This window comes from Mya arenaria, chromosome 17, assembly GCF_026914265.1.
Source record: "Mya arenaria isolate MELC-2E11 chromosome 17, ASM2691426v1".
Lineage (NCBI taxonomy): Eukaryota > Metazoa > Mollusca > Bivalvia > Myida > Myidae > Mya > Mya arenaria.
The window spans coordinates 26,712,295-26,739,974 of record NC_069138.1 but is presented as its reverse complement, the minus strand read 5'-3'; the positions used below and the strand labels follow the sequence as shown (position 1 = coordinate 26,739,974).

General features: G+C 39.1%; 1 protein-coding gene across 1 annotated transcript; it reads left to right on the top strand.

Annotated features, from left to right (window-relative positions):
• The first annotated feature begins 5,744 nt into the window (after nt 1-5,744).
• Nucleotides 5,745-16,424, top strand: LOC128223654 (integumentary mucin A.1-like). Its single transcript, XM_052932927.1, has 5 exons — nt 5,745-5,881; nt 9,315-9,344; nt 12,269-12,769; nt 13,168-13,303; nt 16,157-16,424. The coding sequence occupies exons 1-5, from the start codon at nt 5,851-5,853 to the stop codon at nt 16,344-16,346; spliced, it is 888 nt and encodes a 295-aa protein (XP_052788887.1). The 5' UTR covers nt 5,745-5,850; the 3' UTR covers nt 16,347-16,424.
• The last annotated feature ends 11,256 nt before the right edge of the window (nt 16,425-27,680 follow it).

Here is a 27,680-nt window from a genome sequence, read left to right as displayed (position 1 = left end):
GATTGTCCGGTTAGACCACACACTTCTCACCAAGGCGTCCCATATTGTCCAGTTCGCTCACACACTTCTCACCAAGGCGTCCCAGATTGTCCAGTTCGCTCACACACTTCTCACCAAGGCGTCCCAGATTGTCCAGTTCGCTCACACACTTCTCACCAAGGCGTCCCAGATTGTCCAGTTCGCTCAAATACTTCTCACCAAGGCGTCCCAGATTGTCCGGTTAGCTCACACACTTCTCACCTAGTCGTCCCGGATTGTCCGGTTAGCTCACACACTTCTCACCAAGGCGTCCCATATTGTCTGGTTAGCTCACACACTTCTCACTGAGGCGTCCCTGGTTGTCCGGCTAGCTCACTCGATTCACACCAACGCGTCCAAGATTGTCCGGTTAGCCACACATTTCTCACTAAGGCGTCCCTGGTTGTCCGGTTAGCTCACACACTTCTCACCGAGGCGTCCCAGATTGTCCGGTTATCTCACAAACTTCTCACTAAGGCGTCTCTGGTTGTCCGGTTAGCTCACTCATTTCTCACTGAGGCGTCCCTGGTTGTAAGGTTTAGCTCACACAGTTCTCACTGAGGCGTCCCTGGTTGTCCGGTTAGCTCACTCGCTTCACACCAAGGCGTCCCAGATTGTCCGATTAGCCAAACAGTTCTCACTTAGGCGTCCCTGGTTGTCCGCTTAGCTCACTCGCTTCACACCAAGGCGTCCCAGATTGTCCGATTAGCCAAACATTTCTCACTTAGGCGTCCCTGGTTGTCCGGTTAGCTCACACTGTTCTCACCAAGGCGTCCCAGATTGTCCGATTAGCCAAACAGTTCTCACTAAGGCATCCCTGGTTGTCCGGTTAGCTCACACACTTCTCACTTAGGCGTCCCTGGTTGTCCGGTTAGCTCACTCACTTCTCACTTAGGCGTCCCTGGTTGTTCGGCTAGCTCACTCGCTTCACACCAAGGCGTCCCTGGTTGTCCGGTTAGCTCACACACTTCTCACCAAGGCGTCCCAGATTGTCCGGTTAGCTCACACACTTCTCACTTAGGCGTCCCTGTTGTCCGGTTAGCACACACTTCTCACTTAGGCGTCCCTGGTTGTTCGGCTAGCTCACTCGCTTCACACCAAGGCGTCCCAGATTGTCCGGTAAGCTCACACAATTTCCACGAGGCGTCCTGGATTTCCAGGTAAGCTCACTCGCTTCTCACCAAGGCGTCCCTGTTTGTCCGGTAACCTCACATACTTCTCACTTAGGCGTCCAAGATTGCCCGGTTAGCTCACAAACTTCTCACTTAGGCGTCCCATATTGTCAGGCTTGGCTCACACACTTCTCACCAAGGCGTCCCTGGTTGTAAGGTTTAGCTGACCCACCTTTCACCAAGGCGTCCCATATTGTCCGGTTAACTCACACATTTCTCACGTAGGCGTCCCTGGTTGTCTGGTTTGCTCACACACTTTTCACCAAGGCGTCCCGAGTTTTCTGGTTAGCTCACTCGCTTCTAACCAAGGCGTCCCGAGTTGTCTGGTTAGCTCACTCGCTTCTCACCAAGGTGTCCCGAGTTGTCTGGTTAGCTCACTCGCTTCTCATCAAGGTGTCCCGAGTTGTCTGGTTAGCTCACTCGCTTCTCACCAAGGCGTCCCGAGTTGTCTGGTTAGCTCACTCGCTTCTCACCAAGGCGTCCCGAGTTGTCTGGTTAGCTCACTCGCTTCTCACCAAGGCGTCCCGAGTTGTCTGGTTAGCTCACTCGCTTCTCACCAAGGCGTCCCGAGTTGTCTGGTTAGCTCACTCGCTTCTCACCAAGGCGTCCCGAGTTGTCTGGTTAGCTCACTCGCTTCTCACCAAGGCGTCCCGAGTTGTCTGGTTAGCACACTCGCTTCTCACCAAGGCGTCCCGAGTTGTCTGGTTAGCACACTCGCTTCTCACCAAGGCGTCCCGAGTTGTCTGGTTAGCACACTCGCTTCTCACCAAGGCGTCCCGAGTTGTCTGGTTAGCACACTCGCTTCTCACCAAGGCGTCCCGAGTTGTCTGGTTAGCTCCCTCTCTTCTCACCAAGGCGTCCCGAGTTGCCTGGTTAGCTCCCTCGCTTCTCACCAAGGCGTCCCGAGTTGCCTGGTAAGCTCACTCGCTTCTCACCAAGGCGTCCCGAGTTGCCTGGTTAGCTCACTCGCTTCTCACCAAGGCGTCCCGAGTTGCCTGGTTAGCTCACTCGCTTCTCACCAAGGCGTCCCGAGTTGCCTGGTTAGCTCACTCGCTTCTCACCAAGGCGTCCCGAGTTGTCTGGTTAGCTCCCTCGCTTCTCACCAAGGCGTCCCGAGTTGTCTGGTTAGCTCCCTCGCTTCTCGCCAAGGCGTCCCGAGTTGTCTGGTTAGCTCACTCGCTTCTCACCAAGGCGTCCCGAGTTGTCTGGTTAGCTCACTCGCTTCTCACCAAGGCGTTCCGAGTTGTCTGGTTAGCTCACTCCCTTCTCACCAAGGCGTTCCGAGTTGTCTGGTTAGCTCACTCGCTTCTCACCAAGGCGTCCCGAGTTGTCTGGTTAGCTCACTCGCTTCTCACCAAGGCGTCCCGAGTTGTCTGGTTAGCTCACTCGCTTCTCACCAAGGCGTCGCGAGTTGTCTGGTTAGCTCACTCGCTTCTCACCAAGGCGTCCCGAGTTGTCTGGTTAGCTCACTCGCTTCTCACCAAGGCGTCCCGAGTTGTCTGGTTAGCTCACTCGCTTCTCACCAAGGCGTCCCGAGTTGTCTGGTTAGCTCACTCGCTTCTCACCAAGGCGTCCCGAGTTGTCTGGTTAGCTCACTCGCTTCTCACCAAGGCGTCCCGAGTTGTCTGGTTAGCTCACTCGCTTCTCACCAAGGCGTCCCGAGTTGTCTGGTTAGCTCACTCGCTTCTCACCAAGGCGTCCCGAGTTGTCTGGTTAGCTCCCTCGCTTCTCACCAAGGCGTCCCGAGTTGTCTGGTAAGCTCCCTCGCTTCTCACCAAGGCGTCCCGAGTTGTCTGGTTAGCTCACTCCCTTCTCACCACGGCGTCCCGAGTTGTCTGGTTAGCTCACTCCCTTCCCACCACGGCGTCCCGAGTTGTCTGGTTAGCTCACTCCCTTCTCACCAAGGCGTCCCGAGTTGTCTGGTTAGCTCACTCGCTTCTCACCAAGGCGTCCCGAGTTGTCTGGTTAGCTCACTCGCTTCTCACCAAGGCGTCCCGAGTTGTCTGGTTAGCCCACTCGCTTCTCACCAAGGCGTCCCGAGTTGTCTGGTTAGCCCACTCGCTTCTCACCAAGGCGTCCCGAGTTGTCTGGTTAGCTCACTCGCTTCGCTTCTCACCAAGGCGTCCCGAGTTGTCTGGTTAGCTCACTCGCTTCTCGCCAAGGTGTCCCGAGTGGTCTGGTTAGCTCACTCGCTTCTCGCCAAGGTGTCCCGAGTTTTCTGGTTAGCTCACTCGCTTCTCGCCAAGGTGTCCCGAGTTGTCTGGTTAGCTCACTCCCTTCTCGCCAAGGTGTCCCGAGTTGTCTGGTTAGCTCACTCGCTTCTCACCAAGGTGTCCCGTGTTGTCTGGTTAGCTCACTCGCTTCTCACCAAGGTGTCCCTTGTTGTCTGGTTAGCTCACTCGCTTCTAACCAAGGCGTCCCGAGTTGTATGGTTAGCTCACTCGCTTCTAACCAAGGCGTCCCGAGTTGTATGGTTAGCTCACTCGCTTCTCACCAAGGCGTCCCGAGTTGTCTGGTTAGCTCACTCGCTTCTCACCAAGGCGTCCCGAGTTGTCTGGTTAGCTCACTCGCTTCTCACCAAGGTGTCCCGAGTTGTCTGGATAGCTCACTCGCTTCTCACCAAGGTGTCCCGAGTTGTCTGGTTAGCTCACTCGCTTCTCACCAAGGTGTCCCGAGTTGTCTGGTTAGCTCACTCGCTTCTCACCAAGGTGTCCCGAGTTGTCTGGTTAGCTCACTCGCTTCTCACCAAGGTTTCCCGAGTTGTCTGGTTAGCTCACTCGCTTCTCACCAAGGTTTCCCGAGTTGTCTGGTTAGCTCACTCGCTTCTCACCAAGGTTTCCCGAGTTGTCTGGTTAGCTCACTCGCTTCTCACCAAGGTGTCCCGAGTTGTCTGGTTAGCTCACTCGCTTCTCACCAAGGCGTCCCGAGTTGTCTGGTTAGCTCACTCGCTTCTCACCAAGGTGTCCCGAGTTGTCTGGTTAGCTCACTCGCTTCTCACCAAGGTGTCCCAAATTGTCTGGTTAGCTCACTCGCTTCTCACCAAGGCGTCCCGAGTTGTCTGGTTAGCTCACTCGCTTCTCATCAAGGCGTCCCGAGTTGTCTGGTTAGCTCACTCGCTTCTCATCAAGGCGTCCCGAGTTTTCTGGTTAGCTCCCTCCCTTCTCACCAAGGCGTCCCGAGTTGTCTGGTTAGCTCACTCGCTTCTCACCAAGGTGTCCCGAGTTGTCTGGTTAGCTCACTCGCTTCTCACCAAGGTGTCCCGAGTTGTCTGGTTAGCTCACTCGCTTCTCACCAAGGCGTCCCGAGTTGTCTGGTTAGCTCACTCGCTTCTCACCAAGGCGTCCCGAGTTGTCTGGTTAGCTCACTCGCTTCTCACCAAGGCGTCCCGAGTTGTCTGGTTAGCTCACTCGCTTCTCACCAAGGCGTCCCGAGTTGTCTGGTTAGCTCACTCGCTTCTCACCAAGGCGTCCCGAGTTGTCTGGTTAGCTCACTCGCTTCTCACCAAGGTGTCCCGAGTTGTCTGGTTAGCTCACTCGCTTCTCAGTAAGGTGTCCCGAGTTGTCTGGTTTGCTCACTGGATTTCCCGGTTGGCTTACACTCTTCTCACCAAGGTGTCCCGAGTTGTCTGGTTTGCTCACTGGATTTCCCGGTTGGCTTACACACTTCTCACCAAGGCGTCCCTGTTGGTCTGGTTTGCTCACTCGCTTCTCACAAAGGCGTCACAGATTGTCCGGTTGGCTCACACACTTCTCACCAAGGCGTCCCCGTTTGTCCGGTGGCTCACTCTTTTCTCACTAAGGCGTCCCGGATTGTCCGATTAGCTCACTCCCTTCTCACTAAAGCGTCCTGGTTTGGCCGGTTAGCTCAGTCGCTTCTCACGAAGTCGTCCTGGATTGTTCGGTTAGATCACTCGCTTCTCACCAAGGCGTCACGAAGTGTTTGGTTAACTCTCTCGCTTCTCACCATGGCATCCCTGGTTGTTCGGTTTGCTCACTCGCTTCCCACCAAAGCGCTCCTGGATGTCTGGTAAGCGAAGTGGTATGCTCATTCGCTTTTCACCAAAGCGTACCGGGTTGTCTGGTTAGCGAAGTGGTATGCTCACTCTCTTCTCACCAAAGCGTCCTGGGTTGTCTGGTTAGCTCACTCGCTTTACGCCTAGGCTCGTTACGACTTTCGCCCCGTGTACATGTACATTTGACCTGTTTTTGTATGCATACATCTTGTATATTCATGTATTATTTGTCATGACCAATGCTTTTTAAATATACATTCCATAAAACAACCATTGGAAAGTTGGCTATTGACGTCAACGTCATGACGCGCAGTGAAAAGAAGTCAACGTCAATAGTTTCTGAAAAACGTCTTCGTTTGAAAGCTAATTCTGCATCTACATTTTCACAAAATTGTTTTATTTTGACTGTGCCCATAGGAAACTGAAAATTATCATAGACATACATCAATTATCAATGGAGTCTTATTCAGATTGGTGACGACATAGATTCCAGGCCAGGTAATTTACACGTGCCTGTCATGCATGAACTAACCGCCGTTTTGGTTATTTTAGTATTGTAACGTCCTCGAAAGGCTCCAGACATTAAATCCCAATCCCGCGGACTGGACGGCAACGTGCTGCGATGGTAACTTATGCAACTGGAACCCTATGGCCGGAGACAGGAGCGTGCACCACCTAGGTTGGTAAGACTCTCAAAACAAAAAGTAATAGTTTCTATGTTACTAAATATTATATACATGTATAGAAACATAAAGTATTCATTTTTGTATTATCTTTATGAAACATAACATCACCACCACCACCACCACCACCACCACCACCTCCATCACCAACAACATCTAAATACATATACCACATGGGCTTCCTCTGTAGAAATACATTGCTTGATAGCAAGGGGTTAGTTGCGGAGCCGTGGTCTAGTGGACACACACTTGACTGTCATTCCAGGGGTCGCAGATTCGATTTTCCGCCGCATTACTTAAATGCTTAAACATCCTAAGCGTCTTCCAGGAGGGACGTTAAATGCGGGTGTCGTGTTACATTACTATACACTGTGCACGCTAAAGAACCATGGTAGCTCTTACCAGGGTTACATTTTGTCTGTGCACGACGCCCCAAAAACCTAATATGACTAATACTCTTATCGGAGCACTCGCCTCATGGGCCTTGCCTTAATGCGAGTATAAATAGACTTAAATACCCCACCAACATGGGGTTTAATACACTTGTGCTTTCACTGCTGGTGGTATTTACACGCCTTTGTTTAATGACCAATATTCACAAGAATGGAATGCAACTTTTGTTTATAAGCCGAGGTTGGGTTATCATTAACGATTTTAATATGAGTTTAACTTTGAAGAGAGCCTGTTGTAAAAAATGTTCTTATGAGGACGAAACTGTTAATAATAATTGGTTATATGTCAATATTAAAATAAATAAAAGGAAATGTTATAGTTTTTTTAGGGAACTTGAATCCGAATATCATTTTATGTCATCGAAATTTAAGGAAAAACTGCTTTTAAACTGTTATAAATGGCTTAGTAGATACATTATATATATATTTGTATTGTTATTTGACATTTAGCCATCTAGGACAGTATTTATAAAACAGCTTAAGTGATTTTCTAAATTAAGTATCTCCCTGATCACATGATATTATACAGTATCTTAGTAATATCTAAAATACATTACCTTCATTGATTGATTGAATGCACATACTTCTATTTTGAAAACACGTTTCGTTTAATTCTAATATGAAAAAAAAATAAAATAAAAATAAGTTAAGAAATGACTGAAGATGTGTTATGAATACCGGCCCAGTAATCATGAAACATCTTAAAGTCATTTCTTTACATTACTACCAAGTGTGCGTGCATAAATACATAATGGCAGTATGCTAACTTTTGTAGTATCTCGATATCCATGTTTTTTTGTTCCTCATAAGGCCACTACTTTTATATAAATTGGTTTACAAAACCGGCGGGTCTAATTTTCCGAAAAGTACAAAAAAAATAATAAATGAATTTCACTATTTTTTCAAAATTATTTTCCCGACCGTATTGATTTTGGTGCGAAACGAAAGAAAAACGCACAGATAGGAGTACGAATGCAGTAGATCTCGACTGTTTTGTTGTTCCGTGGCCGTATTTGCAAATTTATAGTGATAGCATGTGAGCCAGTCAACTGTTATGGCAGCGCCGATGGCAATGGCGGAATTGACGATAGCAGTCATTCTTTGTATGAAATAATTAATTAGAATATGCAGGAGTTGTTAAAATAACAATAGCAATAAACATTGGCAAATTTAACAGCCGACACAAACAATAACTGTCACGTGATTGTTGTTATTCCCCGCCAATTTAGGTCATGAAAATATTGTTGTTTATAGATAAAAAATAAAATTGTCAGCGGCTGCCACCGAATTAGTAGACACAAATATCTGTAAATTATGTGTGAGAAAAACATTTTATAACATTTTATGGTTAAATATCAAATAACAGTGCACTAAGTGTGAGTGGTGAAATCGAAAGTAAAATTTCTAAGTTGATACCGGTGACCTAGTTTCACAAGTTCGGTCGATGGTGTTTATGGATTTGAAATCACAAAATGGTTTGGAAATACTTGTTATTGAGTCAATGTAAAGCTTGTGTTTATTCTAGATTACATGTTTATTCATGTTTGGGTTAATAGTAGAGTAAAAACAATGAAAGAGTTGAACACATGTCTTGAGCAATGACATTTTAATACTAATGCCATGAGTTGTGTGCAAAACATTTAGATAAAATAACACGGAAAACTATTTTGAATAAGTCCATTTCAATTTGTAATGAACTTGATATTTCACTATAAAGGAGATTTGTTGTTGTAACCAAAGAATACTCTTTAAAATGAAAAATAAACAAGCATGAAGTATAGATGCCCTGTGAACTCGTGTATACACAAAATGGCGGAGTTGGAAGAAGATGAAAATATCCGATACATAATTATGGATTTCTCTGTTACTATCATTGGTACATAAAGTTAAGTCACATGCTAGATTTATTATTTTGTTATGTGATTTTTATGTACTGATGTGGTAATTTGCTGCAAGATTTGAATTTGAAATGGATTTGGTGAACATCCCATGGTAAATATCCCGGTCCGAAAATATCCGAACTTAGCATGGATCGAGTTACACACAACTAGGACCCACCATGGTAAAGGTTATTAAAACTCAAATCTAGGTCTAGTTTGGTTTTTAGTTTTTCAGGAATTGCTTTCACAAAGTTAAAGCTCAAATGTCTTCATAAAATGTTACTTCCTTATTTACAAAATTGGTAATTATTTCACTTCTTTGGCATTTTCCAATATTGAAATAACTGAAACAATGTTTAGAAAATAGTATGTATTGTTTTAATACAGTGCATTTTTTTTGTGTTTTAATGCGTAAAATTGCCTTCTCTTTTTTCAATTTAATATTGTTCAGTTTAGTGTTCTGCATTCACTTTTGCTTTATCATACCCTTGAAGCTTAACAAATGTCTTGCTGAGTGATATTCAATGTATCTTTGATAAAAAGTGTAGTTTATACATGTAAACATGTTTTATAGTCAATTTCATTGATGTTTTATATGCACAGTATGTAAGATTTAAACTGTGTGTTTAATTAGAACTTTGAAACTTTGAGTGTATTAAAACATGCATTAATAGCAGTTTAAAAATTTAAAATGTCATGTAAATGATATAAATTTTCAATGTTTTTATGTTGTTCTCTGATTTTTACCCTTTAAGAGTAGGTTTTGTGACTTTTTTCCTTTTTTTTTTTTTTTTTTTTTTTCGACCGCCCGGTGGACATTTTTCCCAAAAATTCTTGTAAACCAAAAAATAAAAAAGGAGTGGCCTAAATACGCTAATTTCCTAAACTTTTCGCAGTCAAAATAAAAAAGTATAAGTTTTTATCAAAAAGTATGTATATTGGATCAAATCAATTAAAGTAGAGTATATTAGATATTATGTAGCCATAATATCATGTGATAATTTAGAAAAACAAATGACCTAAGTAAGGAAATGACGTAAGATGTTATGAACACCGACCGTTATTATGTTTGTTATGTTATTGTTTTTTGTTTTCAGTGAACACTAAACCTTGTCCAACCTCACTGAGTAAGTAAATGTTATACTATATTTACTACGATTGAGTCAGGTGATACTTTATTATTTCGAACAAATTGCATCTCTTGATATCAATGATATTCAATAATGTATTCAAAAAATAGTGAATTAAATTCACTTTCTGGTTACAAAAATACAAACTACTTTTACAAAATAGAAACAATCACCACAAAGCCACATTTTATTTTCGATTTAGTGGTCTGGCCTATTTTGACAAAAAATCATTTCGTAGAATATGGTCTAAAAAAGTAAAATGCTTTTTAAGCCAATATCTTATAAAAAAAAATATTTCGTAAAATTATCTCATCTCCTTATTTATACATGTACACATGTTGCAAAGGTTGTATGTTTTATGCAAATGAATTGGGGACCAACGCTAAACGCAATTAAATGCAAACGTAGCGACACTCATTAGAAGCCGATTGCCCGAAATCATGGTATGACTATAAAATCAGTGTGTGTATACCACGTGATAAATTGCGTCATAAATGTTACTTTGGAAGGCAAAATTTGGCATCGAATGGAAAACTTTAAACAAAGATAACTTCACTATTTCTTCACCATTTTAAATGAAACATAGCACAGTCTATGCCTCTTACGGAGCCCCGCCTTCGGACTTGTGCCAGAGTTTGATTGAGAGTTTAGTTTCTTAAAACACTTCGACAAACCTTTTCTCAATACGGCCGTCTGACGGAGCACTGTCAAAACATTACTTTGGAATCAGGTTTGTCGAAGTGTTTGATGAAACTAATCACCTTATTACACTCCGCTAATAAAACGAAGGCGGGACTCTTTTAGTGGCATAGACTGCCATTTGTTTCATTTAATTTGGTGTTGTTAAACAAAACTTATCTTTGATTTAAGTCTTCATTAGAAGCAAAATGTTGCCTTCCGACGTAGCATATATGGCGTAATTTATCACGTGGTATACACACACTGACAATGCTGTGCATGTCATTACAAATCCACTTAAGGCGCGTAATAGAGATTGATGCAATAATATTTTTCATTTAAATGCATTATCATGTGCAACTCATTTGACGTCGATAAACAAAATAGAAAAAAATGCATATGATTTAGGGATAGATAAAACATATTAGCGATGTTTTGGCGCTGTTTTTACTGGGGATTTTGTGGCTATGCAACTATTAATTACAAAAACGTCTACAAGGGCTAATATTTTCTTATCTGTAACTTAATCATACGTTTTTTATTTATATTATCATTAAAGTCAAGTAAGAAAAGTATGATAATTAAAATTATTATTCCTTGCATCAACCTTTATTTTGCGCCTTTAAAATTTATAATCATTAATTTGATGTGAGTGAAAGTGATCTAGAGGTAATAGTGTCCGCCTCTCACCCAATATGTTGTGGGTTCGATCCAAACCAGGGTGAGAGTGGTCTAGGGGTAAATGTGTCCTCCTCTCACCTTAGAGGTTGTGATTCGATCTCCACCAGGGTAAGAGTCGTCTAGTAGTATAAGTGTCCGCCTCTCACCCAAGAGGTTGTGGGTTCGATCCCCACCAGGGTAAGAGGCGTCTAGTAGTATAAGTGTCCACCTCTCACCCAAGAGGTTGTGGGTTCGATCCCCACCAGGGTGAGAGTTGTCTAGTAGTATAAGTGTCCACCTCTCACCCAAGAGGTTGTGGGTTCAATCCCCACCAGGGTGAGAGTTGTCTAGTAGTATAAGTGTCCACCTCTCACCCAAGAGGTTGTGGGTTCAATCCTCACCAGGGTGAGAGTTGTCTAGTAGTATAAGTGTCCACCTCTCACCCAAGAGGTTGTGGGTTCAATCCCCACCAGGGTGAGAGTTGTCTAGTAGTATAAGTGTCCACCTCTCACCCAAGAGGTTGTGGGTTCAATCCTCACCAGGGTGAGAGTTGTCTAGTAGTATAAGTGTCCACCTCTCACCCAAGAGGTTGTGGGTTCAATCCCCACCAGGGTGAGAGTTGTCTAGTAGTATAAGTGTCCACCTCTCACCCAAGAGGTTGTGGGTTCAATCCCCACCAGGGTGAGAGTCGTCTAGTAATATAAGTGTCCACCTCTCACCCAAGAGGTTGTGGGTTCAATCTCCACCAGGGTGAGAGTTGTCTAGTAGCAAAAGTGTCCGCCTCTCACCCATGAGGTTGTGGGTTCAATCCCTACCAGGGTGAGAGTTGTCTAGTAGCAAAAGGTGTGCGCCTCTCACCCATGAGGTTGTGGGTTCGATCCCCACCAGGGTGAGAGTCGTCTAGTAGTATAAGTGTCCACCTCTCATCCAAGAGGTTGTGGGTTCAATCTCCACCAGGGTGAGAATGGTCTAGCTGTGTAGGTGTCCACCTCTCACCCAAGAGGTTGTGGGTTCGATCCCCACCAGGGTGAGAGTTGTCTAATAGCAAAAGTGTCCGCCTCTTACGCATGAGGTTGTGGGTTCGATCCCCACCAGGGTGGGAGTTGTCTAGTAGCAAAAGTGTCCGCCTCTCACCCATGAGATTGTGGGTTCGATCCCCACTAGGGCGAGAGTTGTCTAGTAGCAAAAGTGTCCGCCTCTCACCCATGAGGTTGTGGGTTCGATCCCCACCAGGGCGAGAGTTGTCTAGTACCAAAATGTCCGCCTCTCACCCATGAGGTTGTGGGTTCGATCCCCACCAGGGTGAGAGTTGTATAGTAGTATACGTGTCCACCTCTCACCCAAATAGGTTGTGGGTTCAATCTCCACCAGGGTGAGAGTTGTCTAGCTGTATTGGTGTCCGCCTCTCACCCAAGAGGTTGTGGATTCGATGCAAACCATACATACTTCTCATGGCCTCACAAAATGGACACCAGTACTGTTTCTAACCTTCAACGGGCTCTAGAGTTATTGTAAAATCTGTAAACTAAGGACTTAACTGCTCGAAAACTATTTGCAATATATGTTAACTTTAATTCATTAAGCAAGGCCGACTACCACTGAGAGACCAACAAAACCGTTGCCTCAAACATCAATACCGGCTTCAACACCACCACCAACAACAACAAAAACAACAACACCTACCACCACAACAACTACTACACCACCACCAACAACGAAAACAACTACACCTACAACCACAACAACAACCATACCAACAACAACAACAACAAAAACAACAACGCCTACCACCACGACGCCTACTACCACAACAACTACCAGACCAACGACAACAACAACACTCGCCACAACAACAACACCTACCACAACAACAACACCTACCACAACAACTACCATACCAACAATAACTACAGTACCAACAACAACAACAACAACACCACAACCTACTACAACAACAACTACAAGAGCAACTACAACACCACCACCAACAACAACAACAACAACAACGACTACTCCAGCTCCTACTACTACAACAACTCTAGCCGCAACTACTACTCATCCCTATACATTGCCACCAAAAGCAAGTAAGATTAAAAAGGTTTATTTGGCTTTAAAAATTATTAACATTGTCTGTATATCAGTTTAGTGTACATCATTTGATTGAACCCATATATTATGTTCTCCATATATTAAACTCTCTTTTTTCGTTACAATAATGTTGCTCTTCTTTTCTTTTAAACATCCGTAAACTGAATACAAAAATTAGTCTACGGAGATCAGGTAAAACATATGACAGTTGAGCGTAAGGTACTGTTTTGTCGACCTTTCTTGATTTATTTCAAATGGACAAGGTGACCTAATGACATAAAATGTGTGACAACCAACTCTTGGTTTCTGCTTAACATGGCGTTTATAAAAAAAACACGTACGAAAAAGCGAGACCATGCCGAACAACTGTCAACGATATTTTTCTGCTTTTCAGCCTCGTGTCATGTGTGCACGGGTCCGCTTGTGATCTGCGAGAACCTTCACAGGCCTCAGGCTTGTGATCCTCCTAATAACTACTGCATAAACCACATAGTGAATCACAATGACGGGTCCAGAACTGTAAACCACACGTACGTACCGCCATAGAACTGTCGTAATATTGCCTTAGAATACAACCATGGATTGGCAACTGCCCGATTTCGGTGAAACGATCAAAAATAATAATTTACCCACAAACCTTAGCGCGCGCTCGGCAAATATCGGAAAATTCCGCCGAATCTCCAATCGGTTTATAGGTTCGTGATACAACCTACATTTTCAGCCAATGAGATTGCAGATAGGCAACCATTAAGTAGTAGACATAATCATTAAGAATTTCAACGTTCGCGCGTGTTTAAAGGCCCGCCTGCTGCCAATCATCCGATACACACTCCCTGCGTCAGATTTTGCGGCGACAATTTATCAGTCAACAAGGTTGTATTCTAAGTCAGTTAGATGACATGAAGTGAATTCTAATTGATTATGAAGGACTCATTCGCTACGCTCACTCCGCGCTTTCTTAATCATTAAGATTTAACTTCATGTCATCTAACTACTACATGGTACCGCCATAGTTATCGTAGTTAAATAATCCACATAGTCAATTTTGCGGATAAAATAAGGACTGCTTTACACATCAACGAAGTGCTGTCTTGGTTATCGTAGTATAATTTACCACAAAGTGCACCGCGCCAAAAAAGTAATAGAACCGCTTATCGATGATTTGCTGTTGTAGTTATCGGAGTACTATAAACCATATAAACCGCGCGAATGGAACTCGAACCGCTTACCACGTCGACGTACTGCTGTCATAGTTGTCGGGGGTCTATAAACCGTATAAACCGCGCTAATAGAACTCGAACAGCTTACCACGTCGACGTACTGCTGTCGTAGTTATCGGAGTTCTATACACCATAAAAACCGCGCTTATAGAACTACGACCGCTTACCACGTCGACGTACTGCTTTCATAGTTATCCGAGTTCTATAAACCATATAAACCGCGCGAATGTACCTCGAACCGCTTACCACACCGACGTACTGCTGACATAGTTATCGGAGTACTATAAACCATATAAACCGCGCGAATGGAACTCGAACCGCTTACCACACCGACGAACTGCTGACATAGTTATCGGAGTACTATAAAACATATAAACCGCGCTAATAGATATAGAACCGCTTACCACATCGACGTACTGCTGTCATAGTTGTCGGGGGTCTATAAACCGTATAGACCGCGCTAATAGAACTCGAACAGCTTACCACGTCGACGTACTGCTGTCGTAGTTATCGGAGTTCTATACACCATAAAAACCGCGCTTATAGAACTACGACCGCTTACCACGTCGACTTACTGCTTTCATAGTTATCCGAGTTCTATAAACAATATAAACCGCGCGAATGTACCTCGAACCGCTTACCACACCGACGTACTGCTGTCGTAGTTGTCGGTGTTGTATTAACCATATTGACTGCGCTTATAGATATAGAACCGCTTACCACGTCGACGTACTGCTGTCATAGTTGTCGGTGTTGTATTAACCATATTGACTGCGCTAATAGAACTAGAACCGCTTACCACGTAGACGTACTGCTGTCATAGTTGTCGGTGTTGTATTAACCATATTGACTGCGCTAATAGATAAAGAACCGCTTACCACGTTGACGTACTGCTGTCATAGTTGTCGGTGTTATATTAACCATATTGACTGCGCTAATAGAACTAGAACCGCTTACCACGTCGACGTACTGCTGTCATAGTTGTCGAGGGTCTATAAACCATATATACCGCGCTATTGGAACTAAAACCGCTTACCACGTCGACGTACTGCTTTCATAGTTATCGGTGTTCTATAAACCATATTGACCGCGCTAATAGAATTAGAACCGCTAACCAAGTCGACGTACTGCTGTCAAAGTTTTCGGAGGTCTATAAACCATATAAACCGCGCTTATAGACCACGAAACGTTTACCACGTCGACTGCTGTCATAGTTACCGGTGTTCTATAAACCATATTGACCGCGCTAATAGAACACGAACCGCTTACCACGTCGACTGCTGTCATAGTAATCGGTGTTCTATTAACCATATATACCGCGCTAATGGAACTAAAACCGCTTACCACGTCGACGTACTTTGTCATAGTTATCGGTGTTCTATAAACCATATATACCGCGCTAATAAAACACGAACCGCTTACTACGTCGACCGCTGTCATAGTTACCGGTGTTCTATAAACCATATATACCGCGCTAATAGAACACGAACAATTTGTTACTGTACACTGCTACATGGAAAGGAATTAATATAAGCAATTACATTGCTTGTTTTCCGATCCATTTCATCATACTATTGCTGTACTGTCATTTTTGTATATACGAACTGAATAAAATATGTTTAAACTAATAGAACACGAACCGCTTACTACGTCGACTGCTGTCATAGTAATCGGTGTTCTCTAAACCATATATACCGCGCTAATAGAACTAGAACAGCTTACCACATTGTCGTTCTGCTGTCATAGTTGTCGGGGTTCTATAAACCACCCTCGTTTACCGCGCTAATGGAACTAGGACCGTTTACCACGTCGATGTACTGCTGTCATAGTAATCGGACAGCATTGCTTTATTTACTCATGGGAATTTGGCCAGAGGGTACATGTATGTAGAAACAAAAGAAAAGAAAACACACATGAACATAGTATGCGGTGAAAAACAGTGCTGTTACTGGCCGCGTAAATATATTTTCGAAGGGAATATGCAAAAATGGAAACCAAACCACCAGGACCATTAGCCAACTATTCCCTTCATTGAACATATCTTAATTCACCCAGACGTATTACTGATTACCTAATCATAGCCCACTCACTAATGGAAGATCGTGGGTTAGTGTTAATTTATATGGGGCAACAGTGATAAATGTCGATATAATCTATCACCAGGTGCGGAAATTTTGACACGTGTTACCGTGAGTGGTGGCAGGGAACGTCGGATGAGGACAAATGTGAGGACTTGTCCACGAACAACCAGAAACTCGACTTTCAGTGCACCTTCTGTTGCGTGTCGGACAATTGCAACATCCCCGTCAGACCGGCGGAGAGTACGCTGTATAAACCAAAATTGTCAGCTTAGAAAGACAGAAACAAGGCAGTCGATTTCATCTGATACTTTGTCTTATGGTACCAGAAATAAATATCAAGTGGAATTCAACTTGTTATTGGAATGCATTTTAATATCCCCGGTTTGCTTGTCCGCGGCGCATTCTCTCGAAAATGTCAAAAACCTGTTTTCAAAGCACTCTACTTATTCTTGTCATTACGTTTCGAATTGCCAACTTACCTTTTTAAATAGTGCGATGATACGTATTACTTGGTGATGCACTTTATTGGAAGAAAAAGAAAAAAAAGATAAACGAACCAAGATCACGCTCATTTAATGTTGTTTCGTGTTTTTAACACATATAGTTCTTTGTCAATGTTTTATTCACTATTCAGTCGCATTGAAAGCACAGGTTCTTATAAATGATAAACGAGATCTTATTCGCGAGTATAGAGAATTAGGTACATCCGGCGAGCGAGAATGCGTTCGTTTGACAATAAAACGTTCGAAGCAAGTTAGATGTAGATAAATCCGCGACCGAGATAGCGTTCCTTTGATTAGACAATAACGCATTATGATTTTCAACATGACATGAACGGTCAAATGAATAATTTAAACTGCACTCTCACAGATTTGCCGTTTTGACAAACTTTTTTTTATTTTTGGCTTGGAATGAGCCAATTTTTGCGTAAATATCTGCAAACCAGTGCTATAAGACTGCTGACAAAAGAACAGATCGCAGGTTTATGGCTAAAAGCGTTACTTACGGTTGGATGCATTTTCGCATAAATTGGCTAATTCCAAGACAAAAATAAAAGTTATCAAAGCGGTAAATCTGTGAGAGTCAGAGTGCAGCTTCAGTTTCCCGGAAACGGATGCGGCGCATTCTCTCGAAAATGTCCAAAACCTATTTTCAAAGCACTCTGCTTTTTCTTGTTATTAAGTTACGAATTGCTAATTTACTCTTTTTTTAAATATTTCACCAACTGTGATGCATTAAAAGTTTTGTGACGCGCTGCTAATTGAATTGTCTCATCTTAAAATTAAATTAAATTGTGAATACGCAACGAAATGTAGGTGAAAGGCTTGCAGATGTCAATTAAACCTGCTGTATATATGTTATTTTCTCCATATATGGAGGAAAATAAAAGATCTATCTATTTAATAAATTTGCAATAAATAAATAAATAAATAAAACGTAACCACAATTAGAACCAGCATAAACTTAAACATGATTTAAAATGATATAAAGACAATCATATGAACATATAAACTAACGCAATGAACGTTTTAAATTATTTTGATATTATTAATAATGTGAATTCATATTGTTTAGTCTATGGTGTCTCCATGTAGAAACATTTAGAACATTCGAAGCACATCGGTCATTTTTAATCGAAAATAATCTTGGATGTATGCCGGTACATCAGTAGAAGTAGTTCATAATATTTTGAATGATATTATTCATTAAATGTAGTGTTTTTACATGTATTTGTATATCTTAAGTTAAATTTACTGCCAGTGAAGTGCATTTTTGCAAACCGAATTAAGATTCCCAAGAGTTAAGTCATTAAATTAAATGCTAAGTTGAAGTTACTACGCGATCTACTTGCAGCGTAGTTAAAGTGTATTGATCTCTGACATTGTAAATTGTCCAAATACATCCGAAGTATTTTCGATAAAAAATGGCCGAGGAGTTCCGAATGATTCAGAAGAACTCATTACAAAGGTACATAGGCGTGTGTGTATGAATACTTTAATTACGAAGAACAGTTTCGCTAAATCTCTGATAGCTTTGAAATTAAAACCATTTAAGATAAGGCTGAGAAATTGCCTTGATATTTCCGACTTGTTTTGTTCGTTGATATGCTTGAAACTGAAACATTTAACAAGGGTGAACACATTCATTGCATTGTTAATTTGAATTTAACTGCATAAAATTATAACGATTATATTTAATTAACGTGTATTTTCTTTTGAAATTTGCGAGCGATTTAAACTCAAAGCATGAATTATACACATCAGATAGAAATTAATTCAACCACTTTCACGTCAAACAGAAAGAAAATCAAGCGTGCTTATATTTGGTACAAACTAACTGAAGCAATTAAACTGATTGTTCAAGTCAATGCATGTATTACCACATTTTACACACTTCATGATTTTAAACGATGTTAAACGTTAGTCTAACGTATCCGGTATTTAAAGTATCAAGTAAATACGAAGAAACGGTTAAATATAGTTTAAAAAAGGACAAGCAAAGTAGCAAAAGCTTTAAAGGGACTGTACACCAGATTGGCACCAAAATGTTTTTTTTTTCTGTAACGAATCTCAGGACAATTATCTAATAGAATGTGTTACGCTTTGATATCATAATTGTAAAAAAAGTACCAAAATGTAATACAAAACTTGTGTCGGAGACCGGATTCGAACCCGTGTCGCCAAAATTGCAGTCCAGCGTCGTATCAACTGAGCTAAGACGGCTTACTTTAATTGGGTGACATAATTAAGCTATACACCTACCTCGGTAATATCACGTGATAACACCGACTTGCCAATCACGCATAAGGAATGAATTCTACCTGGTAGACATACCCAGTAATCATTTTTAATGGAAAAATATTAAATAACTGCTAAACTTAAATAAATTGTAAACAATGTGGTACTTCAGTTAGTAAGTTTCAATGCATTGTACACATCGATGCCAAGTTTATGTCAGTTCTCGACAATTTTCTTTTTTTTCTTTTTTTTTTCGCTTTTTTATCATACGGAGTACAGCCCCTTTAAGCATATGCGATGATTATCTGAATTAGGCTGATAGCGTACCTACACTTTTCGATATTAACACATTTAAAAACAAAACGGATTTTTTTTTTCTATTAAACAAAGCCTGATAAATATCATGAACATTTTGAACAAAGTTATCTGTCAGTCCTTGTTAAAAAATAGCAAAAGATCCGGTTATGTCCAACACTTTCAAATAACCAAACATACAAGAATCCCGAGGAACATATAACACATTTAACTCGTTTGGCATTTAGAGGACAAATCACAATATCATCAGACATAAGTTTATGAATGAGATTAATGTATCTAAGTTGCACCGAACAAGGTCCTTTAATTCAGAACTTAATCATACTTAATGTACTTAACGTAAAAGTAGGTTGTCAGATTGTGCAGAAAGATATCATGTACTACTGGAAGCACAGGCAGGGAGTAGGGCTGAGATGGGAACCACAGACAATATTTTGCCTTGCATGGACTAATAACTCATTTTATTAACCAACATCATGAACATGTTTTTACTGAAAGTATCTATTTAAAATAATGCGTATGTATTCATTCTATAAACATTTTTTCTTATGAAGCCCCATACTTCATGAGAAAAAATGTTTATAGAACGAACTCATTTTTGTTATATGCCGGGCATACAACAAAATTGGCTTAATAAGTTTTTCAATGAGTTCAATTTTATGATCAGGAGTAATACTAGAAAATTACGTATTTCTGAAAATGTATTTGCGCTTGACCAGCTAGTGTTTTTTTTGTGGCCTGCATAGAAGATTCTATCTTTGTAAAAAAAACATAATTAGAAGAAAGTGAAGGTATACATAATTTTTTATGGCGGTACCATCATATAAAATTTCTAATACTCTTTGTGATATTCCACCTTTTCTGAATATTTACACTTTCAATGTTTGCATTAATCACAAAATTGGTGAAAGATATTCACCCTGCCTTAACTCTGGATGACGTTTGAATATTTAACATACGTCATTATAAAGCTTATCTTGTATATACGTGATCGTACATTAATTTTTTAACATTAAAAAGTCTTCCACGAATTCCTTACAAGTATACATTATCATAAGAAGCACAATGAACCGCACGAATTTAGATCTCACACAATCATAAATGATCAGTTATGTTCACCATATTTCTCTTTTATAGCGATGCTATTATCTTGAATCAAAAATCACATATATTGTTTACAATGTAAACATTTCGTCTTGATACAGCCAACATAACTATAAATTATTTTTCATGGTCTCTCCCAAATGGAAAATATAGCTGGCTTCTTCTCAAATTACCTATTACTTAGTGTAACTTAATGCCTATACACGAATGTGATTAAATCACGACTGGCGAAGCAATGACAATAGCGTATAATTGTTAATTTTCCCTGTTTTACACTGCGTATTTAATATCAAATATCAAACAAGGTGTTTCATATAAAAGCAGTTTGTTTTCAGCTACTCAACATTCACAGTGGATCGCAGCTTGTATGTGCGGAATGATTCGACAATTCACGTAGGATGGGAAAAAACGTTTTATATGTATTTGAAATATGGCCAGGGTGTCCAAATGGCACGTTCCAGCAGTTATCTGTTGATAGTTGGACTTTGTACTACGACTGGATAGACAACTTGGCGTTGTATGGCCCGTTATTTTCCCTCATATTTGGACTGACCGGAAACATTTTAACGATGTTTGTTTTGACACGGTGGACGAAGCAGGCGGCTTCAAGCAGAACATTTTTGATGACACTGTGTGCTTCAGACACTGTGTATATTGTTATGAACTCGTCATTACTATTGGTACAAAAAATAGCTTTCGTAGATTTACGCAACGAAAATGAATTTTTGTGCAAAGCTCTTCCATTTATTCAAAAAACTTCAGAAGATTGGTCCAACTGGATTCTGGTTTTTCTTACTTTTGAAAGAGTGCTGTTAGTTGTAACACCACATAGGGCACGGGCAGTTTCTACACGGCGTTCTTCAACGATTGTCTTGATAGCGAGTGGATCCACCATCGCTCTTTACAGCAGCCACCCGCTGTATGGCATGACAATTCGAGATTTTGTTAAAGGCAGTACAGATATAACAAAAGTTGATACAGTATGCCGTGACATCAACCCAGAGTATGTGGCATTTCTGGAAAACGTTGAAACTTATATCAGCAACATCGTTATGATCTTCGTACCCTCGATTTTGTTGATGATAGGAAACACGATTATCATCTTCAAAGTTCGCAAAAGTTCGCAAAAAAGGTCTGAAATGGCGCCCTCGACACCCAGACAGGATAAGACGAAAACGATTACCAGATTACTAATTATGTTGTCAGCTGTATTCGTCATAAGCAAATTACCATTGGCTTTAGCTGGACTTTACAAAAGGATCTTCCTATACCCATTGACCAGGAGCCTTCCTTGCTCTGAACAGCAGCTGAAGCAAGATATAGCTGTTAGACAATTGTTGTTCGATGCGATTGCCAAGGCAATGTACTTCGCAACACCAACATTTAACTTCTTGATGTATGTAATGAGCGGCAGCGTCGTCCGGGCGGAATTAAAACGAATGTTTTGTTGTTTACAACGAAATTCACCTTTGGACCAAGCGAAAACGGTAAACACGTCGATTAAGAGTAAAAGCTTAGAAAAGGATGCTACCTAGATATATATGGCGATATATATCAGGATGCTGGGCCTCGTATCAATAAATGGTAAATTTTAAGGTCGCGCATTTCCAACCGGTGACACCGTTTTTGGTGTAAACTGCGTACAATAAAACAATGTTAAAACATTAATCGCATGGAGTCAGCCCGTAAATTTTCGGTAGTCACTGATCACCCTTAAAGATGCACTCTTACTCCCAAATAAGATTTACAACAATAAATACAATTGTTTCAATATACCAAAAAGGATGAATAAATGTAGTAAAACAATGTCATTTATGAAGGATACCGAGTTTAATTATGAATCGATAGTAGATCAGGGTAAATCTTTTAGCATTCATCAATCATTTGATATTTTTGCGTTTTCAGCTAGTAAATACACGGTTACAATCTTGTTTTCAATAATTAATATTTTCCATATATGCATTATTTATTAAGTAGTAAAAGATTTATCACTCAAAATGTATGTTTGTTATAGATGTATATTTATTGATTTTCAATGAGAATTTCATTTAAATGAAAACAAACAATTGTTTTTTTAACCACAGGCAGGTAGTTTTCTGATAGCTCCATTGACCTTAACCCTGCCTACAACATACGCATGTTGGTATCAATTTAACTGTATTTATTTGATGGCTACTTATGTATATTTGCTTTTTCAACTGAAATCGGATGTTTTTGACAATTTTTGCAATTTTTGAAGGCCAAAAATGTCTTTGTTATATTATGTTCGGTATATTCCTGCACACAACAATCTTTGAAGTGATAGCAAAACAAATCGGGGGCTGCATTCAGTAGCCACTTTAAATGTCTCTTTATTTTAAGAATAGAATCCAAGTGTCTTGATTGGACTGTAAAGCTAACTGGCCAATGGACTGAATAAAATCACTGAGGCTTATCTAAGGTTACGAATAAGAAGTTTTTTGATTGGACTGTAAAAATAACTGGCCAATGGATTGAATGAAATCACTGAGGCTTACCTAAGGATACGGATAAGAAGCATTTAATTGGACTGTAAAAATAATTGGCCAATGGACTGAATGGGATCACTGAAGCTTACCTTACGAACGATATTAAATACGACCCCTAGTGTCACCAGTCCTTTAGAAATCAAGTATTTGTGAGTCAGATTTCTTTAAATGTTTTATTTGGTAAACAAAACATTCGTGGAAAGAAGCTGTCATTGAGAATTGTCTTGACACGGTCATATATTAACATTCATGTTTTAATCTTATATATTATTTTAACCATTCTGTCATTGTTTGTATTTGCTATTTTTTATTTATAAAACGTATTTTACTTCGTAAATGTCAGTTTTGTGATTGTTGGAAAATTGTGTCTGTAAATACATTCACCATATTGGTGTCCTTAATGAAGAACATGTGTTTTTATTTCATATTTATGGGCCGTTTGGAGTTCAAATTCATGATCTCTTGGATACGAGGTTAACAAAAGCACAACAAGACATCTTGCACTAATGATATTTAGTTTTTTAGATAAAAAAAAACGTGGATACAAAAATGTTTTGAAAAATTGTGTCTTTTTTACATTTATCGTTTCGAATCGAATAACGAAACCGTTATTCTTTAAAACATATTTGCCTTGTTCCATCATTTGAGTTTCTTTATTATACGTGTTTGCTTTTTTTCAAATGATATTAAACTTGTTTAATTTGTTTTTTCATTATTTTCTTGTTTTGTAATTGTATTTTAATAAGTCATACTCTGATTGTTTGAAGTGTTTTATTTCATAATTGTCAGTATGGTGGTAGCCGAAATTGTGAAATTCAAAATATAATTATATATATTTAGAAAAATAACATTGGGAGTAATTGTATCATCTTATCTAATCGTAAGTCATTAAGAAGACAGCACACATGCACACATCGTCAAATACCCCTGATACACACTACGCTATGCTTCGTTGTGTACCGTGGGCAATTTGGCTAAGAAAATATCGTAATGATGAATAATTAATTAGGCAGTTTAATTGGTTCTGCAATTTATCAGATGCTTTACGGTTAAAAATATTCTGGCGATTGACGGAGTTGAACCGGGTCCGCCTTCTTAGTACGATAATAATTGGCAGTAGTCAAGACCACATGGCCACGGAGGCTATATTTGAGTGTAACATTCGAATTCATTGGCTCATGCATATTCATTAAAACGAGACTTTGTCAGTCAATTGTCCCACTGTATCCACTATATGCAAGTGTAACGGAAGAAAGTACCGTGGTTGCCGACGATGATATGCACAATCTCTTCATTGGCACTACAACCAAATAATTAGCGAAACGACGTTCAAAAACCCATCCTAGTGCACTCAGTTTTGCAAATGAAGTTTTAAAAATTGTATGTTGGCATTTCTCTATTAATTAAAGGCTATACAAATGTGAGGGGACTTCAAAAACCTACGGAACGATAACACATGAACATCCTGATGTTTACGTTTTCAACATTCAGCTTTAGCAAATCATGCAAGGTCAAGGTCAACAGATTTTGAATTTTGTACATTTTTTTAAGTTAACACAGCATTTAGTCCAACACATTTTTATAACAATCCCCGTTTGTTTTGTTCGCTCTTATAAACCTCTTGAAAAGGACTACAAGAGACCATTTTCATCGTTTTGCCTCCATTTGATTCATTGGCACTACAACGGAAGACGCGTTTTCAACGCACAACAAATGTTGTGGTGCCGGGCTATGTTTGGATTTAGGTCCATGTAAAAACATTGCTGATGAAACTATTTTGAAAGGTCAATAGAACGTTTTCACAGCTTGTCACAAACCTATGACCACTTCACTTGAAAGAGAGACGGTCACATGAAGCTACTAGGCCGCTCATACAATCGAAATGGTAAAAGTATCAATACAAATGTTATTAAAAGTGAACCCGGATTTGAAAATGGAATAGTGTTGGCTTTAACTTTGCATCTCCTTACATGCCCAACTGTTCACGTTATTATATATTATCTTAATTATATATCATACGTTATTACTTATTAACTTTATTATTGTCTGTGATTGTTTTTTTTAATTATATAAACGTTCTTTATTTGTTAGATGCAATTAACAGAATGTTTATGAGAGTGTTAACATACCATATTTTTCCATAATTTCATATTGCTTTGTGCAATTAACTGTCATAAGTTTGCATGAGAATTGAATGCATTCAGTAACTTTTTAATCAATTAGATTGATTAAAGAGAAAGTTTGTTTAGCTCATATGAATCACATTGAACAACATTTCTTAAAAAAGAAGTATTGTAGATTATTTTGAGAGATTAATATCTCTTGGGCACCTTACCACTAAACAATCCACACTATTGATAGCGTGATAACTTTTTTTAGCATGCCAATTTAAATGCTCTTAAATTATACTTGAATTGAACGTAAAACACTTTGTTTATATCAATGTTTTTGAGAGAGTTTTTTTAATATTTAACATCGTCACATTTTCCACAAATTTGTTCAAATTTGTTTAAAACGTTTGTGTTTTTATTTTATCATTTATGTATGTTTAATATTTATTTATGTGTTTTTATTATCTTTCAAACGTTATTCTTTTATTCGTATTTCCTTTTCATGACCATTTCTGTATTGTTTAGAATGATTTTTGTCAGTAATTCTGTATGATGAACAAGATGAATCAAATCTAACTATGTTTCTTCTTATGATGTTTTGAGCATGTATCTGTCAGGATTTGTTTAGAAGACTCTATAATATTCTATTTTTCTTAGATATATATAAATCATTCTTTAAGGATTACATTTCAACCTTTTGTTCTGAACTATTCTGAAAGTGTTGTTGGATTTAATTACTGATCATTTATCTGTCTAATATTTCATATTATTTTTTTTTTTATAAATTAAGTCTCATTTCATTTAAAAAAAACTCTTTTCACAAGAATGACGAGTATTTTAAATCTTCTGAAAAACAACAACAGTTTTTAAAATAAAATGAAATGAAAAGAATGATATTTCAAATGACCACTATGGGTTGGGAAATCTTACTGGATATGGATGTTGGAGATTCTCTTAATGAAATGAAAAATAACAACTAGAAATTTTATAAAGCGTTCAGAAACATTATTTTTAAAAGTGGTCCATTCTATAAATGATTCATTAGAAAATTCAAATATGACAGAATGACAAAAACATTGAGTGTCATAACAATTCTACCGAAAAGAAGATATTTCTTTTATTAGTACCATGAGACCAAAATCTTTAATAAAAATAAATAACAAAATTTCATCAAAATCATTTGCTAATATAACTAAACCATCCTTACAGCAGATCATAAGTTATGACCAGACAGGATTAATCAAGAGGAGATGTATTTGGGGAAATATCAGAAAACATCAAGAAGTATTTGATTTCACAAATGAAAATAATAACGCAGGTTTGATATTCATTTCGGATTTCAATTAGGCGTTTGATAACCTAGATCACAACTCCTCAATTTAATGATTCGTGAAAATAAATTTAATGATATAATAAAATTTGTTTTACTTTTATGTATGTAGATGTCAATAGTCGTTTTACAAATAATGTGTTTTTAACAGAGTACATTCATATAAGTAAAGTTGTCAAAAAAGGGTTTTCTTTTGACCATTATTAATTCAGTTGTTGCATCGAGTCTTTTGAAGTTAATACAAATACGGTAATTTAAGCTATAAAGGTAAACAATATCATCTTAAAAACACTGTTTGTTGACGATGGTAAACTTATTTTAGATGGATGGATATCATCTTTCGACATTCTTACAAAATATAACCGAGTATGGTAATGCATCAGAATAAACTTTAAATAATGCAAATTGCTCAATTTTAAAGTTAGGATCACTAAAAGGTAAAGAAATAAGTTATTGTGACGGGAAATACAAATGGAACATAAACTAAGCAAAGACAATTAGAATTTTATTCAGTATCAAAGCAAAATCATTGCTCAATCATAAAGTTAAAATGCTTAAATTTTAAGGGTTTTTTTTCTAGAAAAGTTGGAAATGGAATATTTCTCTACAAGGAGTATTACCTATTTTGAAAACGTTTGGCAAAAAGTTCTCCAAAGTTAATGCACTCTTTAACAGTAAAAAAAATCAATTCTAGGTACACTCTAAAACTATATTGAACAGAAAATGTTCAATAAACATCATCAAGTTTCACGAAACTGGGTAAAATTATATGAAAATATGATGAAGAAATTTTGAAAGGACTTCATCTACACATGCAACCTAGACAAAAATAAATTTGATATGCTGGAAATAAAATCAAAATGCCTCCGTGTTATTAAAGCATCGGCAAGTGCAACTCATTACTGAAAAGAATAATATATGGCTTAAAAGTTATTTGGAATGACACTTGCATGTAAGAAAAGAAAACTGAGACATTTTTATATTTTTGAGGACTTTTAAGACTATATGAAATTAACCAAAATGATATTATAAACTATTTTACGCTTTTGACGTTCATTCCTCAAATGTAGAAATCAAAACTAAAACTAGAGGCAATGGATACCAATACACTTTCGTTGTATTTATAAGGTAAATGACACAATTACACTATGCATGCTAATAGAAGAGATAAAATATAGGAAACATAATTATATGCACGTAATCTTTACTGGAAAAATATTCAAACCCAAGCATTCAAACTTTGCGTAGAGGATAGAGACCATTAAATTTATTTCATATATAATCTTAAGTGAACAGACGGAGTGGCAGGCGAAACACTATGATTTACAGGGTTTCACGACCCTCAACACCATATATTGGAAGAAAATTCCGCTTATGTATTAAATATTAAATAATGCTAGAAAAATATTACGTTTCTTATAAGAAAAAAATATTAATTGGTTAAACGTTACATCTATGCATGCGATATATCATCATTTAAAAATGTCATTTACATTTTTAA

Bases quoted from the DNA above. Each gene is read 5' to 3' on its own strand.
- LOC128223654 (XM_052932927.1), top strand. From the start codon at position 5,851: ATGGCCGGAGACAGGAGCGTGCACCACCTAG. The intron at 9,345-12,268 runs GTAAGTAAATGT...TAATTCATTAAG, and splicing joins ACCTTGTCCAACCTCACTGA to CAAGGCCGACTACCACTGAG. The intron at 12,770-13,167 runs GTAAGATTAAAA...TCTGCTTTTCAG, and splicing joins TACATTGCCACCAAAAGCAA to CCTCGTGTCATGTGTGCACG.